Raw genomic sequence first — 19,456 nt, 5'->3', positions numbered from 1 at the left:
AATTTGAGTTTGCAGTCCTATTTACCTTAATTCCCAGATTATTTTCATGATATAAATAATGAGGAAGCTCACTGAATATTAATAGTGTTTGACTGTACATACGTTTTGGATATGATACTACAGTCTTGTGTACTTCCAAATTGGTCATATATTAGCAATTTCCTATCATTGTATCCACTTTAATAACTTTTTTCCAATAAAGGCAAGTCATATATTCAAGTTATGAAAATTGTACAATCTTGATTTCAACAGTGATACTCACAGTAGTATTGAGTATATATATATATATATATATAAATAGAATTTTTTTACCCCTTTTCTTATAATTATCATCAAATATTAGTGTTTGAATTTGATTTTTTACAACAAGTAGCAGTTACTATTTTTATTCAATGTCAATACTTCAATCTTTTCCATGTGTGTCCTCTGATATGTATTTCCCCCCAAAATAACTCTAATAATTGAGCTTTATCTACTTTTAAATTAAAAAAACAAAATCTGGTGCTTTAGAATAGTCAGTTTGTTAGTTCGTTTGTTTTTCTCAAAGTTAGTATACATTGAAGCCAAACAAAATTATTTGAAGCTAATTGCTAACTCAGGGTCCTTGCAAAACATGTTTAATCCATATCAGCCTAAATTTCCCCAATTATAAAATAGAAACAACACTATATATCTGGCAAAGTTATTTTCAGAATTGTTTTCTATGTACCTGGCGTGTAGCTGGATCCAATAATGGAAGACTATAAACTATCTTTTTTTCTTATAATGGTTCTGTTTTACCCATTAGAACATAAGGGCATTTGCCTTTATTATCAGGCTGATTGTTTAATTTAGATCAATCAACAGAGAAGTGACAATTATTTTAATTGTACTATTTTGTTTATGAAGATATGTTTGCTTATTCTTTTTGCTTTTATATTGTTTTTGTTTTGCTTTGTATTCTGTTACTTTTCACCTTCCAACAATCAAAAATGACATGAAAATACTTCATAAGTCTCCTCCAGTCAGAAACCTTATACCTGCTAACTGTGTAATAGCAGAATTGGTGGGGAGGTTCCTTTATTGTTCCGATGTAAATCTAAAGATTAGACGGGTCCATGAGGTGCAGAGGATATTCCCAAATCAGAATCCTTATGAAATCTCCTCACTCACATTCTACAGTCAAGTCTTATTATTTTTTTAATTCCATCACCTATCCCCAAATGAAATAAAAGCAACAAAACAAAACTTGGCTACAATGACACTTCAGTACTCCAAAGACCAAACCACTGGGGGGAAAAAGTGTTCCTGTATTATCCATGGTTCAGACAAGTAAGGTAGAGCAACTTATGTGCACAGGAACACAAAAAGCAAAAAAGTCAGAAATGGATTGAGAGTTCCTAACCTCCTAGCACAATCTCTCTCTCAAACACAACATGTATCTGGGGTTTATTTCAAAAGGATTGCCCCCATCCATTTCGACATTTACATAGAAATCACATTATAACTTCTAGTTTGGTTCCAGATTATTTGAGTAGCATAATTATAAGGCCTCTACTGTCCAGGGTAAGAGCTTCAGAACCCCAACATGTTCTCCCGGCTCATACTTTGCTTTAATCATTCAGTCTTGCTTAGCTTTATTTGTTACATTCCTCCGCCCCTACATTATTCTTCTTTTCTAGCCATCTTAAATTGACATCCGACGGTCTCAGTTTGAGGTATGAATATAGGTACAGAACCTCATCGAGACAACTCTGGTGGCCCCCAGTTCTTTTGGGGATGGCTCTCTAATGTGCAGTACAGGGCAGCTTATATAGATATCAGATGAAGCACACAAGTGCTCTGAGTTAGGGGGACAAAATTAAGTGAAGCTTAAATGCATTTTAATGGAAAAAAGTGCAAAAACAGACTTTGAAACAAATACACCTGTTTGAAATGACAGTTTGTCACTTTTTAGTTTTAGATTGAGTCATGGTAATAAAAGTAACCTCTCTGATCTTCAGTTGCCCCAGAAACTATGGCTCACAGAATGTTTTCAAGCTTAAAAGAGAGAATGTGAATAAACATTTAACAGTAGTGGCACACAGCAGTCTTGACACACATGTCAACTATTTTTCTTGCCTTATCATCCCATTTAAGATATCTGGGCAATTTTGTATTCAGAATCTTAGGCCTCATTTCATGGGATTTACATTATTTCTAGAATATTACTGCTTTTTACGCTCATTTGAAAGTCAAACTATTCCCTTTGGAATACTTTCACTTTTGTATTTTCTAGAAACAAAGTCCTTCTCTCCTCAGCTTTAATTCTGTTCTCTTATAACTACAGATGAAAATAATTTAATTCTGAGATCTGATCACAGAAACACTCTTGCCAGTGTTTCCCTTGATGATGCAAGGTGCCCTTGATTAACTTTCACCTTCATCAGATTTTTCCAAAACTCAGATTTTTGCCCAACTTTGTGTTCCAGAATGACTCATTTCTTCTTCCTTCAGTACCCAACCATGGTTTGTTATTAATGGACTCTCCATTCCTGTAATGTACGTTTAATTACTTGCAACATTCCTGGTTGGTCCAGTTTATTTCCGTCTTAAATTGAGATAAAAATTTTCACACTACACTCATACAAACTCACACTCAGAAACCTCTGGTCTGATGTGAGTAGCTGACCTGGTGAATACTAACCCAGACAGAGAATGCTCCCATCTCCCAGTGTTCTGTTGTCTTAGACAGGTAGGTCTCCACCCCAGGGTGTTGGTGGCAGCACCAACAAACGTTAGTACAAAACAAAAAAAGCAACAAACTAAAACCACACTAACACTTTGTCTAGGTTTATCAATCACTGAAATTGCTTTCAACTTTTAAAGCTAAATACCATGTACTGAGAATTTCCTTTGGACCAAGTGCTAAGTTTTATGATCCTCCATTTTTTAAAATCCAATACAGGTTTTGAAATCATAAACAATACTTTTATTGTAGGAGACAGTGGATATTTTTTTCCCTATGTATTCGTTTCTAACATTATATACCGAGAACAATAACATCTCAGGGCCTGGAAATAAAGCATGGAAGAAATCAAACTACAAAACAAAGTGCTATTACTGAGTATTATTTTGAGGGAACTGCTAACAGATGTTTTTCTCTTGTCCATAGTAGGAAAAAAGTTCCTATTTTGGATTTAACTTCATTTTCTCCTGAATGAACTGTGAAGTCCCCCCAGATTTAAGTCCATTATCTGTTGCTGCTGGTTTGTGTGGGCCTGAAGAGGACCAACCTGACTTAAGTTGGCTCTATTATTACTATTTAAATACCCTCACCACCCTCTCTCCAACCAACCACTGACTGTGTCAAAGAAAGCTACTCTGTCACAAAACAAGGAGTCCTCACTGTTGTGACATTTCATTTATCTGGGCAGCGACATGCTTGAAAGGCAATTGCCTAGTTCTAAGTATGGAAGACAATCAAATCCAGTTAAGCAAACCAGTGTTGACATATTAAATCATGCTTGAACCACAAGAGAAAAAACAGATGACACGCAAACCATTCAAAAGAGAATTTTAAATAAATAAAGAATACAGGTCAGTCTGGTTCTAAAAAAAGAAGCTTTTAGCATTAGAAAATATTGGGACTAGGGAATATCAGGAAACTATGCACAGGAGCAAGGAATTATGTTGCTTTTTGATTTTGAGGTGCAAAACTCGAGTTTGTGTGGGAAAGGGAAGCATGAGGGGAGCACCAGGAAACCTTGCTGAAATCGCATCTCATTCCTTTCTAATCCATAAAATACAAAATAAAATTTTCATAGTCTCATTCTTTATTTTAAAAATCTCCTAGTGGAATCCTTTCATAGTGATTTGAATTCATCAGAGGAAAAGCCCTTATGCATATGGAGTAGTGTATTATTATTCTCCTTCACAATCACACAGCAGGAACTTTGGCGCATTCATTCTTTAAATCTGATTCCTGCTAACAATTCCATCAAAGAAATGGAGTTATCCATCGGTCAAATTATCATTTGCTCTAATTGTTACTTTCCCCAAACTATGGCTCTACTTTCTTTCCTTTCCTTTTCTTTTTCTAAACTATACCTTAACAGTACTCAAAAGAGCAGGATACCCTCACGCTCAGAAAAGATAAAAGCATATCAACAAATCATTTTAGTTCTTTACAGTTGAATCCCTACTGGTCATCCTCAAATGCACATAAAGCATTTAAACACCAAAGACAAATGCTAGAAGATAACATGTGATCCACATCCATAACTAGAAATAATAAAAACTACAAAAGCATTTTCATGTAATGAAAACCAGTTATGAGATCACAGATAGCTTAGAACTCATAGTTTTTACTCTTACAGCTAATGAATGATACACTTTCTAGAAAGAACTATGCCAGGGCTAGTGGCTCTATTCCTTCCTGCTTTATAATAATTGACATGTACTCCTGGACTAATGTATAAGTTAAATTTAAAGGCAATAGATTATACAGTTTAAGTAAACAGCCTACTTACCTTTTTTCCTATAAGTAGTGTAAAGTAGATATGTAAATAAATCAATTAGATTGATAACTACAAATTAAGCTGAGCCTCTTATTAGTTATTTAGATAGTGTTCTGTGCAACCCTAAAAAGTGGTAAAGTAGATTTTTCAAGGCCAAACCATACAGAAGCTGTAATAAACAAATTTATACAGGTAAAACAAAAAATACTTAACATATTAATTGTAATAGAAATTTGGTCCTAAGAAGAATCAGTGCTTTTTACTCAGGATTATCATTGATGCTATTTCTGATTACAAACTTCCAATCAATCATTTTGATTCAGGGTGTTCATATACTGTGCAAAGTATATGTGGTGGCTGTGTGATATAGGAAAAGTTAATCCTCTCCCCTATTCCCAACTTTTGGACCCCGATTTGTCTATTAGTTTACTGACCACCATAAAATTTACAATTATATGTTAAATTTTGATTAAAGTAATGTCACAGGATGTGCTAAAAATTTAAATATATGATTTCCTCCCTAAAATTCAAGTTTTCTTTGTATTGCAAAGTGGTATAATTGCAGTTTATTTTTGTTGTAATAGAGAATTTATGGAATATATCAAGATTCTCAACTGTATTAAATCTCCATCTTAGTATTATATTATGAAGAAATATGATTATTCTTACTGCAATAAATAGTACTAACATAACACCGCTAAACTCTGTACATTGTTTTCTTTTTATACAGGATCAAATTATTTATTATAATTACGAGTCCACTAGTAATATGAAATTAAATTTTGTGATATCATTGAGTATCCCTTATGCTAAAATTATTTTAAACACAACAGTCTGCCTACTAGTTCGTTTTCCCAAGTTTCATGTTTCTTTCATATTCCTTTGTCACAGCTAAGATATCATTTTCCCTAACTTAATTTTTTGAATATTATTTTTTTGGTGAAGCTTGAGAGATTTTGATAAAAGAATATGGAAAGAACGTAAAGGCATGGAGGGATTTTTCTTCCTCCTACATTTATAAATAGTTTTAATTCTAATACTACTTGCAGAAGAATAAAAGTAAAAATAAAATTACCTTTTCTCTATTCATTACAATGTTAAAATATCAATTCTCATTTGAAGAAAAAGTTACTTTATTTGCCAAATGTTTCAGTTTAAATTTTTTCAAATATTAACTCAATAAAATAATGTGTTGACTAAAACATAAAAATGTACTTTGGAAAAAAAAATATTTCTGATGTAACTAATAACCATTAAATTACTTATTTAGCAGGTAGAGAGTATTTTAGACAGGGAAGTATGAATCTTTCATTAATTTTAGCTTCCTATAGTTCTGCAATAATTTCTCAAAATTAAGTTTTATATGCGGGCATTGTATACTTGGAGAACTATAGACTAAAGTTTAGAATGTACTAGTTCACCCAAGGCTTTAGGTTCCAACAACACAAGGGTCTAAGAAAACCTGAAAATGCTCCAGGTACAAAAACCCAGAAATGCTCAACTAAATAGAACAAAGTTTGGGGCTCATTTTGTAATGTTTTGTTTTAATGCAGGGAAATTACAAGAAAAGTAATAAATGGCAAAAAGTCTGGGAAGGGCAGTAGGCAGTGGTGGGAGAGAGACCGGTGAGGAAAGTGGGGTGGGGATGAGTAGAAACAAGGGAGCTAAAAGCTGGGGTTCTCCCTGCTGGAGCTGACTCTGCTGCATTGGGTGGAGTGAGGTGGGATGTGGGAAACCAGCAGAATTGCATTTTAATGCCCCCAGCTCCAGGAGAATAGCCCATAGCCTTACGCCAAGTGGGGAACCTTTCAGAGAGCCTGAAACTTTGAAGAGCTGACTGTACCCTCAAGAAGGCACTGGGACAAACACTGCCCATGGGTATGAGGAGAGTCAAGGACCAAAGAGGCTCTGTGTGTGCATGACGTCTTAATGGGGAGAAAGAAATCACAGTCTTCAAGAATCAAAATCTGTGGCCTTCCCTGGATGAGATGTTGGGGTGTAAATTTACACTAGCCACCACCAATCACCAAACCTTAATCCTAACTATTAAAATAATTCTTAACTCTGGCTGCACATTACAATCACCTGAGGAGCTTTTTGAAAAAATATTGATGCCTCAGCCAGCACCACACAATGGAATTAGAATTTCTTGTAGGGGCATCCAGCAACAATATGGTTTAAAAATGTGTTGCACTGTAAATGTTGAAAACAGTAGAATTAGATAAAATTTTGTCTCCAAAATACTTCATAGTAGAATAAAATGCTAAATCAAGTGAGAAATTCCTACAAGTCAATTTAAAAACGGCAAACACCCCCAAAATGAACAAGTCATTCGTAAACGGGAGTGATTAAAACATGGATGCCATTTGTACTTTTTCCTCTGCTTTGGTTTGCGTCTCCCCCTAATTTGCCAATATTGTCTACTTCTGATAATTGTACAAAAACATGCAAGTAAATACTGAATGCCTAACTCAAGATAAAATTAGCAGAAATTAAAAAAGAAAATATCATTAGGTCCCAAACTATCAAAAGTTATATAGCATGATTGCCCAAAAATAAGGCCTAGCTGACCAATCAGCTCGAATGCACCTTTTGGAGCAAAAATTAATATAAGACCCAGTCTTATTTTACTATAAGACCGAGTCTAATATAATATAATATAATATAATATAATATAATATAATATAATACCAGACATATTAATTTTTACTCCAAAAGATGCATTAGAGCTGATTGTCTGGCTAGGTCTTATTTTTGGGGAAACAGAGTAATTATAATTATACAAAAAATTGTATTAAAAATCATCTGGAGGGAGAGATAAATATAGAATTAATGCCATTTAATATAGTTAATGTTATATAAACATATAATCGAAAATAGTTTAATATTTAATGCTACATAAATATCATATAATACAAAAGAGTTCTGAAACAACATGGATAGTGCAATGTTTTGATATATAGTCAAAGAGATTAAGATAAATATATTTCTGTTCTTGCCCTTATGTAGGTATATCGTCCTAACTTATCTGTATCTCAGTTTCCTAGCCTATAAAAAAAGAAAAGAACATTCACTCCATGAGTCTCTTACATCAGTGCTTTTCAAACTTGAATGTACATTAAAAAAAACACTAAGTTATCTTGATAAAATGTAGATTCAAACCCAATTTTTCTGGGGAAGGGCCTGAAATTCTGCATTTCTAAAAAGTTCTCAGGTCATGCTGATGTTGCCGGTCCATACCCCATTCACGAAGGAAGCGAGCTTACTACGCACGTACAGGCAGGCTTTGCAGGTGCATATCTTATTAGTTAACATTTCACATAGGAGGAACTTGGGCTCATTCTGGTTTTGTATTTGGCAACCATCACACGTTTAGCAAATGGAAGAGTGACATTTGAACTGAGGGCGGCATCGCCTTAAAGCCCAATGCTTTTAATTTACAGCACACAAAACTTTTTTGGTGATTTCACAGATCAATTTTAACGTTTTAAGTCTACTTAATGCTTTTACGCAAGTGTTGCCTACTTTGTCTCTTATTATTTGCATTCTTTTGTTGTTGTTGTTTTAGTTTTTTGCTCTTAAAAATCTGAGAACGGACACTGAGAAGTTTGACACTGGCTCACATTTAGTGAGTTTTCAACATTAAATTTCTTGGTACACACAACTTTTCTCATGAGAGCTATATTGATTTATGTTACGAGACTTAGTGAACGTCCTTTTGCTGCTTTCTCAGTAACAAGAAAATAAACAAACTATGTTTGGGAATACGTTTTGGTTTCCTAGCACATTTAAATGTTATGAATTTTAAACCAATGCTGAATATACCAATTAAGATATAGCATTTGGTAAGATCTTCATCTTTAAACATTTTTTCTGATAATTATCTTTCTATATTAATTTATTATAATAAAAGGAGTCTATCCAGTGCATCTAATTTTAACAAATGTTTATTATCAAGAGGTGTTTTGTTCACTTTGAGTCACTTAAACATAAATCTAATCATGAATTCTTCATCCATACAATCATGAAGGAGCTTAAGTTCATTAATTTGTATATTAAGAATGTGGAATGTGCCATCATCAAAATAAAACATCCTAGAGACCTACTCAAAGTAAAATTTACAAAGCAGTTATTCTTATTACTGTAAATATGAAGTACAGCATTTATCTAAATATATATACACACATACAGATATACATATCTACACACACACACACACACACACACACACACACACATACATATATATGGAGAGAGAGAGACTATAGAGTGAGATGGGGGAAGGAAGAAGGGAGAGACTCAAGACTTTGACTAGCATATTTTCTTTCATGAGTAAGAAGTTAGGAGTACAAATCAAGATTAAAAGTTTGTCAAGGAGATATTACGAAGTGTTAGGCTCTTTTATTCCCTGTCTTTCATTGCCAAGTCTCCCTTTTTTACTATACACATATATCAGAAGATTCAGAAGTTACTAACCATTGTTGGGCCAATGAAACACTGAGTTCTTAAAAAAAGAAGACTCCTATTTGTTCAAGTGTAATTATTTACAAGCACCTCTACCAATACTATTCATAAATAAACTGAATTGTTTATATGCATGTATTTGACCCCAGATATTATTAAAATCGTTCTATTCTTAAGATACCATGTTTCCCTGAAAATAAGACCTACCCGGACCATCAGCTCTAACGTGTCTTTTGGAGCAAAAATTAATATAAGACTCAGTTTTGTTTTAATATAATATAATACCAGGTATACTAATATAATATAATATAATATAATATAATATAATATAATATAATATAATATAATTAATATAATATAATGTAGGACTGGGTCTTATATAATATAAGACCGGGTCTTACATTTATTTTTGCTCCAAAAGATGCATTAGAGCTGATGGTCCAGCTAGGTCTTATTTTCGGGGAAACAGTAGTATAATATGTATATGAATAACTTCGTTTAGCAGGGAATTTCAGAGTTAGCAGTTCTTTCATTATTCAGGTTTTAATATTCAAATGCATTTTTTAAAATATGAGTTTATAAATAAAAGAGAAGTACACAAAATTGATTAATATATTAGAAACACTGAGACTCCCTCTACTTGTTAACTGCTCCCCAGCTCTTTACTTAGCGTTTTTCTCATGTCTATGTTAAACATCACCTTTTCAGAAAAATATTTTCTTACCACCCTACCTGACCGTGCACACACACTGCCATGAGCAACTCTCATCAATTGTAAGTGTAGCTGGGAGTCCGTAGGTATGTCTGTAGGTCTATGTGTCTGCAATCCTAAATACAGGAATTGCACAGATGGGATACAGTGTCCAGTACAATAGTGATTTAAAGACTGAGTGATAATATCAAACCAGAGAGCAAATCTTCTTTGTAAGCAAGGTTCTAATATATTCACATAGTTTTTATCACCAATAAATAAAAATGTAGAATTATCCTTTAATCAAGAATACAGTATCTAGTTTAAGTAGAGAATTTTCTAACCTGAAACTCCCCTATTATTTTACATTACACAGATACATTTTCCTGTAAATATGGTTTATTTTTTAATAAGAGCTTAGGAAATACATAATGTTCATAAATGGCAGAGATAGGATTTGAATCCAGGGATTCTGGCTCAGAATTTAAGTGTTTAAATCACTAAAGTATGCTGCCTTTCACATGCAGCATATCTCCCACTATATCCAAGCTAAATTCAACACCTTTCAAAATGTACACCTCCTTTATTCTGCAGAATTTTAAGTAAAAAGTTCACTTTTGCAAAGGTAACTGTCTATAAACATATTTTGTTTTAGAAGCACATCTGCTCATGTGGACTGAGGGAGTAGTCAGATTAGTGGTTCTCAACTGGGAGTGATTTTGCCCCTATGGGACATTTCACAACATACAGAGGCATTTTTGAGTATCAAAATGAGGTGTAGAGCACCCTACTGCATCCTACTAAATTAGAGGCCAGAGAAGCTGCTAAATATCCTGCAGTAAACAATACTACTCCCCAACCAAAAAGTATCTAGTCCAAAATATCAATAGTGCCAGTAGTGAGAAACCTTGATTTAGGAAAAAAGGAAAGCAAAAACAAAAACAAATGCGGAGTATGACCTAAAACTTCAATCAAACCAATTCAAAATCATTCAAGGGAGGAATTTAAAAGAAAAAAAATCTAATTTATTATTCACATGTGTAATACCTGAAAATGGATGAAATGATTTAACTATTTAATTGTCTTGGTGATGGTTTGCAGCAGTAAGACACACACACACACACACACACACACACACACCTCATTGATTTATTGATACTCTGTACTTCCATAATTGCCATCTTTTGTTAAAATTTTAAAATTAAAATTAGTTCCCTTTTGTTACATAAAAGAACATACCAAATAGAACCAAAAGTTCAACCCTTTTGATGTTTTTTTGGTAATGTGCCTAATTAAAAATAACTACACTCTCCAATGCATAATTACAGGAACACCTAATACACTGTATTTCCAGCCAATTTTGTTTCAAACATAAATATGGACAAGAAGTATGAATGATCGACATATAACTCCCTGCAGTATCTGTACTGTTTCTGAATCAAAGCTCTTTCTTGAGTCAGTATTTTTACTACATATTCCTTGCTGTGCAATCATCTCCCAGTTGGACAATTAATAAGTGCTTTTTCTCCATAGCCCTCGGCATGTAACCTCCCCGCTTTACCCTGTATTTTAGCATGCATTATATACCTTCTTCACTCTGACTGGTTTTGGCAGTGACCCACAATCTAAATCTCTCCATTTAATATAAGTGAAACTATAATTATCTAGGGGTAATTTCAAATTACTACTTCATTCCACTAGCAACTGATGAAGATTAGTGGTCTTGCCTTGCATCTAAGTCAGCAACATAATCATAAGAGAACTCAGCAGGCAACATTTGATTCATGTGAACTCAATCGCTTCTGTCAAACACGTTCACTTCAATAAAGAGCAGAAACATCCAAAATGGGTTTTTGCTAACAATTTTGCACTCAAAAACAAATTGCATATGACTCTTAAAGGAAAAAATAGCATGGATTTCATCAGAAATAATAATAGATAACAAGTAGGAAAACATATTTTTATAAGTGGATTTAATATATTATTTGTTTCATTTCAAAGAAATAAATTTGTATACTTAAAGCAGGTTATTACAGAAAATTCAGGCATAAAGGTAAGCTGTAGAAAAATAAATGCACTCTATATTTTAAAGTTAACACAGTAGGAACCATGGTATTTTGTTACATCCTTAAAAACAATTATTATGAGAAAGGTCGTCAATTTCTCTTAAAGGAAGTTAAATGAGGGGACATGAAGATGATAGATCATGAATTGTTAAATGAACTGGGACTCTTGAATCACTTCTTGGTTGTCTTCTGGGTTGAAGACTTACGTTAACGAGCTGCCCAGCATTCTGAATCCTTAAGATTTAGTCTCTAAAAGCCTTTGAGTCCACTCCAACAAGCCCTGCATATATGTCAGATCACATGACCATGATGTGATAGCAACTACCAGGTCATCTAGTACCAACTTGGAAAATATTAACATATGAAAATCATTACAACAGATTTACTCCAACTTCAGTTTCTTAATATAACTATATCCTTAAATAAGTCTCTACATATCTTGATTATCAGAGAGGAAAAACTAAGGAGATATGAGGTACAATCAAATACAGTGAATATTTAAATTAAAAAAATTAATACAGTAAAAGACACATTGCCATTAATCCCCCTTAAAATATTCCCCCTTGCTTTGAACACACTTATCCCAACATTCTTGCCACTTTCTGAAGCAGTTCTAGAAGTCCTCTTTCATGAGGGTCTTTAGTTGTGCTGTCGTGGCTGCCTCGATGTCCTGAATCAATTCAAAACATTTACCTTTCATGGTCATTTTAACTTTGGGGAAGAGCCAGAAGTCGCATGGTGCCAGATTCAGTGATTAAGGTGGATGAAGACACACTATAAAGTTTTTATTGGACAGAAATTGCCATACCAGATGTAATGTGTGACACAGAGTCTTTTCATTGTTATCAAACAATACAGTGAATGCTGTTACTGAGTGCCACCCAAGGGAAAGGCAGGGATCTTCAATACGGAATGCAGCATGTGGAACCTTAGTAACAGTGTGTGACAAGTTTCAACTTATTTGGTGTAATCAGTCAGGTGTGAGCTACGGTTGAGAGAAGCTGTGTTTTAAAGTGTGCCATAGATCATCCTCCATCATGACAGTGATCTGGTGCTCTGTGTCACACATCGCTTCTGGTACAGCACGTTCTGTCCAATAATCACATTACGGTGTGTCCTCATTGACCTTATTCACCAGATCTGGCACCGTGTGACTTCTGGCTCTTCCCCAAAGTCAAAATGATTCAGGACATCAAGACAGCCACGACAGCGTAACTAAAGACCCTCAAGAAAGAAGACTTCCAGAACTGCTTCAGAAAGTGGCAAGAACGAAGGGATAAGTGTGTTCGAAGTGAGGGGGAGTTTTTTTGAGAGGGATTAATAATAATGTGTCTTTTACTGTATTTTTTATTTATTTATTTAAACATTCACCACATTGTTTGATCACACTTCATGTCTCACTTTTCTAGCCTCACTCTGGCCGAGACACATTATCTCCATTATAAAATATTGAACATTTTATCTCAAGGGAAAGAGAATATAGAACGATAGCAAAATAATATTGATAAAATATAGTGAAAACCTTCTAATTGAGGTAAGTTTTAACTATTTTCTAAATACATGTATCCTCCTAGTACTTAGAAGATGCAGAAATAAATTCAACTACTTGTGTTGGTGATACAGCGAATCACAGTTTAGTGGGAAAAAAAATACATTTGAGAAGTCCTATGTATTACATCAGCTCTAACACCAAGGCACATCCCTTTACCTATCTGAGTATCTATTTTCACATCTACATAAATAAAATATTAATTTTTCATAATTTATTTTGTGTGAACATAAAACAAAAAGACTAATGTTATGAAATCAAGTAATTTGAGAGCAAAATTTTATCTAACAACCAAAATCTATTACTCTAATGCCTGCATTGACCTTTGCCTTACTGAGGATTTTGAAAACTTAATAACAACATGAAAAAACAAAAACTCTGGGATTGCTACAGTTCAGTAGGTTGGAGTATGAGCTAAATTCCAACCTGATTATTCTCACAGTCAATGCACATAATTTTGATATCAATCTTATATTATAAAAAAAAGAAAAGAAACTGAGAAATTAAATGTAAATATATAATAAGGTTATATTATAAACACATTTCAGTATGTGATGTTTATGCTCTACAAAAATCACTAAGCTGGCTTCTATAATGGTTAATATATCATATCCGAATCACACATGATTTTATACCTGGAACTGAAAATTTGGCCTGAGAATCCCAGAACCAAGAAAGGATCAATTTAAAAGGAATTAAACAAACAAACAAACAAAAAATAGATTAAATATGATCTCCATGAAAAAAAATTAAATTAGAATAAAAAACATTATTTGTCAATTTTCTGACCGAGGATATTTTATACTGGTAAATACAAAGGTAAAATAAATCAATAATTTAAAAACACAATTATTATTTTATACCTTTGCCCATTCTATTTCTTCTCTTTTGGATTCATTGTCCCTACTACCTGCCTTTTGATTTCTTTATCATTCCTTAAGGCAACATACACCACCCCTGCCTTGAAGGAGTATGTAGTCTAATGGGAGTGGTAGAATCATTAATCAAATAACAAATAACTGCAAAATCATAACTCTAAATGCTTTTTATGACAGATATGAGTGAATGACAGACAGGCCTGATTTATTTTGGAGAGTCAGGGGCAGCCTCCCTGAAGATGTGTTGTTGGAGCACAGATCTGACCGATCAGTGTGAATTAACCAGGTGTAAAGGAGGTAGAAAAATGTTTAAGGCAAGGCAACAGAATCATAGAGAAGAGAGAGTGAAAGTGAGTCAATTGCCTTTGAAAGAAAGCCAGTGTGGCTAATGCATAGGACAGGGGAGGAAACAGTTTAAGATGTGTCTGGAGAGATAATAGGGGTAAAACCATGTAGGATCTTAAGCTACTATAAAAACTTTATCTTAAAATAACCATTGAAGTATTTAAAGTGTGTGTGTGGGGGTAGGTGGGGGCTGAGAATATCTGTGTGAAAGAACCAGATCTGTAATTTTGTAGAGGCGATACATTCACATGGCTTAAAAATCAAAACTTTATATAAAGTCATCCATTATGTTTGAAAATAAAGTTCTAATAGGATATGCTTATTGATTAAAGCAAAAGAAAAAAGAGATGTGGATAATTTTAAGACATAGTTGGGTGGTGATTTCTATAAACACTATGTGACGGATTGAAACCAGGTAGTGAGTAGAAAGGAAATGTTAAGAATGCTTCTTAGATTTCTGGCCTATCAAATATAGTTCCAAAACATTGAGATTCCCCCCCTTAAAGTTGGGGGATAGCATGTTAAGATGACATAGAGTTATGGTGGAGTTTTATAAGACACACACACACACACACACACACACACACTTACTTGCATATACTTACCATGTATAGATATAAATACCTAGGGAATATCTATGATGGTTTTATTCTCCAAAACAAACCCTCAACATTTATATATTCATCTACAGAAGAAACATTTGAAATTCCTTATAGAGTGCCCACATACCATTTGAACATTGGAAAACAACAAGAAACACTATTCATACAGACTACACTGTATAGAACACCCTCTGGGGCTGTGTAGTTAGTTCACAGCATTCATGACCCATAGTCTTTGTTCTTACTATTAGTGTGGGGTAATAAACGAATTAATTAAGACAGAGTCCAGTTTCATGAAGCTTTCTACAATGCAATCTCTGCAACTCACCCTTCTGTCTCCCAGTTAGGTCTCTACTCCTCAATTGTTAAAAGAATGAAAAGAGAAAAATATGCATTAAATGCCCACACTAAGAAACATTCTGTCAAAACACTACTTCCCCAAGATATTTTCATAATAAGCAGCTGCAGAATACTTTAATCCCAGCAACAACCAAAAATTAACCTCTAAATTGCAGAGGTCTTTTATACCCACTGCAATATGAATGAAGACAAAATCCCTTGTGTTCTGAACTAAAGTGGCCACATAGTTTCTAAATTGATATAAACAAATAATCAAATAGAGCATGTTGCTTTATAATGCTACAAAACAACTTTTTTTTTAGAAGTAGTAAGATCTATACTGTAAATATTTTGGCGAAAGAATGAAATATATTCAACGGACTATATTTAGTTCCCACTTCTGATTCCACAATTTTATATATATATATATCCTCACCTCAGAAAAAGAAGACTGCTCAAAAAAAAAAAAAATTGTTAAGGTTAGTTAGAACTTCCCTTTAAGTCCAATACTGAATGAAATCTGATTAATTTCCCTGGCAAAGTTAAGAGCATTTCTGAAACATAATTTTCTTTTAATAAAATGTGTGTGTGGAGAGAATTATAGATTACACGGAAAAACAACCATACACTTAATTTCCATAGACAAAATACATATGAGCTGATGCTGTAAAAAGTTTAAATATGGTGCAATATGTTTCCAGAGAGAAACAATTAAGCAAAGTCACTATGATTTACAGGTAATTTCCCTAGTTTTTGTTTCCCTGGATTTTTAATCAATCTACATTCTGGCCTACACAAACCTGACCAAGTTTGATTCACATTCTATAGTGGATTTGTGGGGGGAGGGGGACATACACCTGAAGCTACCAGGTAGGGTTAAGGGACGCTTCAGAATTTGATTTTCTCCTTAGTTAATACACATTAACTCTCAATACCTATTTAGTATGTTAACATCTTGGCGAAAACACGTTCAGGCCATAAGGATGAATGATTTCTTTTTAAGGAAAAACCACTGCTTCCTCATAAGCTGTTCTTCACTTTGACATGAAGTACAATCCTGTTCCAAAAAGCCATTGCTAAATATCCAATTTAAAAGGGTAACTCACCACACTGAGGGAAAAATGAGGTATTTTCAAATGAAGAGGGAAGCATGCATGATCAAGTTTCAATTTAAAAGAAAAAACAGAAAAAAAAATCTTCAAGTGCAAATTGCTTTGAAATGACCTTTTTGTATTGGCTCTATTTGCAAGCAGTTATTTTCTTGGGCACTACTTATTACACATTTAAAAATGACCTGTAAATTTTTAAAAGCAAGCATGTACCAGCAATTATATCTAAATAACACAGTAAACTGAGTCCTTCCACCTTGCAAATGTTTTCCTATGGAGTTCATATGGTTGAACTTATTTCTGAAGAATTTTTAATGGGCAGTTAAAAGCAAGCCAAAACAAGTCTCGTCTAAGATTTGCATTTGAATTTTATATAGCAAGCAAAGTACTATTTTTCTCTTCATCAAGAGAAAATAGCAGTAGAGTAGCAGATAATTATCATACAAAGAAAGTTACAGACAAGGAAATAATCCCACGGTTTGAGTTGTTCAAAAATAAAACTTCTGAAAGTAAAAATGCATATGAAATATTATACTGCAAGACACTCTCTGCGTATTAACTATGTATAGACGCTAAAACATTAAATCTGTGAACGTTGCCAGAAAATTTAAAATTCTGAGAAGAGAGAAATCAAACTTGAAAATAAAAAATCTCCATAAATTAGCAAAGTAAAAGGTCACTTGCTCATAATCATTTGAGAAAATACATATACATGATCCAACAGACGCAGACAACACCCGCAGATACTCACGCACACCCTTACCTTGACAGGTTCCATTTTTCTCTTCATATCCTGCCTTGCACATGCATTTCCCGATGGGCACCAGCCACTCCCCTTCAGCGCTACAGTGCATTTTGGGTGGTTCATCTGTCACAGAATGGTTGACACAGGAGCCTGACACTTCAAGTAACTGTGAAGAATCAGCTCCAGTAATTGTGTCAGGGAAGACAGCCAAATGTCGCACCACAGAAGGACATTTTTTATAGTACACACGCACAGAAACCAGAGCAATGCAAGCACCCAGATCTTGAAAGGCAAGATAAAATCCCTTTTTGCTTAGAGGTCCTACGTCTCTGACCTCTGTATTCAGTTTCATGACACGGTCACCAAGATCAAGTTCTGTAAAGCTTTCATCAGCGGCAATGGTATCAATTTTGATGTACTGGTTTTCCTTGATATTTCTCCCATTCTCATCATCGGACTCAAAGTAATACATGTTAAAAGTTTCCTTACAGGTCCCAAGTCCTCCAGGAAGACTGTTGCAGTCCCGCAGAGTAAACTTAAGTTCTATGAAGATTCTGGAAGCACCTTCATTGGAGATCCAACTGGTCAGAAGCCAGTTATTCTGATTCTGTTCCATAACTTTGCATACTTGGTATGTGTGGATAGGGGCATAATTTTCATCAACTTCACCAATCTCTTCCCACTGTATAATATAAAATAGAAAAAATATATATCTTTTTTTAATTAGAAAATAACCAGAAAAAATAGTCAAGGAAAATTAATCCAGATGCAGAGATTTCTCTACCCATGATATATAGTATTGGGAGAAAGAGCTATGCAACAAGATTATAATTATATATAATTATATAACCTATATAATTTATATAGGTTCCCAAACATTATGTGGTCAAATAAGAAATCTAAGCTAATCTCTTTTCTAGTAAAATATTCCACTTTTGAGAATCTCAATGAACCATTACCACTGTTTGAACAGAACAGAACCAAATTTTTTCTTCATAAGGATGTTATTATAACTTAAGAAATTTCTTAAACCTGTATAGTATCTGTGCATACAAAACTACATATAACTTTGTTCTAAGTCTTTAAAAATGTCTGTGAAACACATTCAGCAATGAAATCATACTGACTTTCAATAAACCGAGAATGTGATTTCAGACATTAATATAGATAATAAATAAACTTCATAGAACCACATTTCTTTAGATATAAAATTAAATAAATCATTATTTCTTGATTCTGTTCAACTGGCAAAAATATGAAAAATGTGAAGTCACAGAAGATTCACATAAATCATATACCTCAGACCCTGCTGAAAATTCTAGCTGCCATTGGACAGATATAAATAAAAGGTTGTAATGAGAGAAAACTGCTGAGTTTCTTAAATTCATAGGAGAAAGACATCAAGATTTATTTTCCCTAACACGTTTCATATTGTGTTGTTATAGGAAGCCTTAGTTTTTTCTAAGGCTCACTTTTGTACTCTCTCAAAATGTATATAAACTCTACTTAGCTTCTGATTTTCTAAACCCACCTTGTATTTTAGCACTCTATTATTGAACTACTTACATTTCCTTTCCGAAGTGATCCAGGTATCAATCTCTTTATTATAAATGGTTACTGAATGTCATGATTAATTTTATGCAAAAGAGCACCTCAACAAACCAAATGAAAACAATAAAAAAATCAACTCAACTGCAATAAAATTAAATATAATATCTTTGAATTAGTAAAAGGGAAAATAGCATCCTAAAAGCTCTTCTATGAAAAACAAAAATAAAAATGCTATATTTTCTGTTTTAGATTTAATTTTATAATAGTCTTCTAATACAAAACACAAACAGATTTTAAACCCTTGGCCTTAATTCATTTATAGAAGTCTTATTTCTGCATCATATATTCTAATAGGACTCTGGTAGCAAGTAAAATGAATTGGGCAAGTAAAAAGAACTGAAATAGCAGCATCTTCCAAGATTTTAAGGAAAGCAATTCACAGTCTCTGTCTGTACAAAGTCCGAGATATCACAAATATTATTAAAAATGCAAGCTAAGCAGCACTTGACAAGACAGCTTAATAGTTGCTGCTTCAGGTGATAATTTCAAAGTATGTGTGTAAGCATCTTGCTTCTCTGAATATTCTCAATTAAGAAGAGAAAAACTGTAATTTTCTTTGATATTAGAATTTATCATGGT

General features: G+C 33.6%; 1 protein-coding gene across 13 annotated transcripts in view; it reads right to left on the bottom strand.

The window, feature by feature from the left end:
• Nucleotides 1–19,456, bottom strand: part of EPHA5 (EPH receptor A5) — a 338,986-nt gene that overhangs the window by 253,376 nt on the left and 66,154 nt on the right. For all 13 annotated transcript variants that reach the window (XM_074324488.1, XM_019748170.2, XM_019748164.2 and 10 more), the window contains exon 3: nt 17,285–17,948. In XM_074324488.1, coding sequence (XP_074180589.1) covers nt 17,285–17,948 — 664 coding nt within the window. The remainder of the gene's footprint in view (nt 1–17,284; nt 17,949–19,456) is intronic.

The sequence above is a fragment of the Rhinolophus sinicus genome, linkage group LG02, assembly GCF_036562045.2.
Source record: "Rhinolophus sinicus isolate RSC01 linkage group LG02, ASM3656204v1, whole genome shotgun sequence".
Taxonomy (NCBI): Eukaryota; Metazoa; Chordata; class Mammalia; order Chiroptera; family Rhinolophidae; genus Rhinolophus; species Rhinolophus sinicus.
Note: the sequence above shows the minus strand (reverse complement) of the source record. Positions and strands in the feature narration are given on the sequence as shown.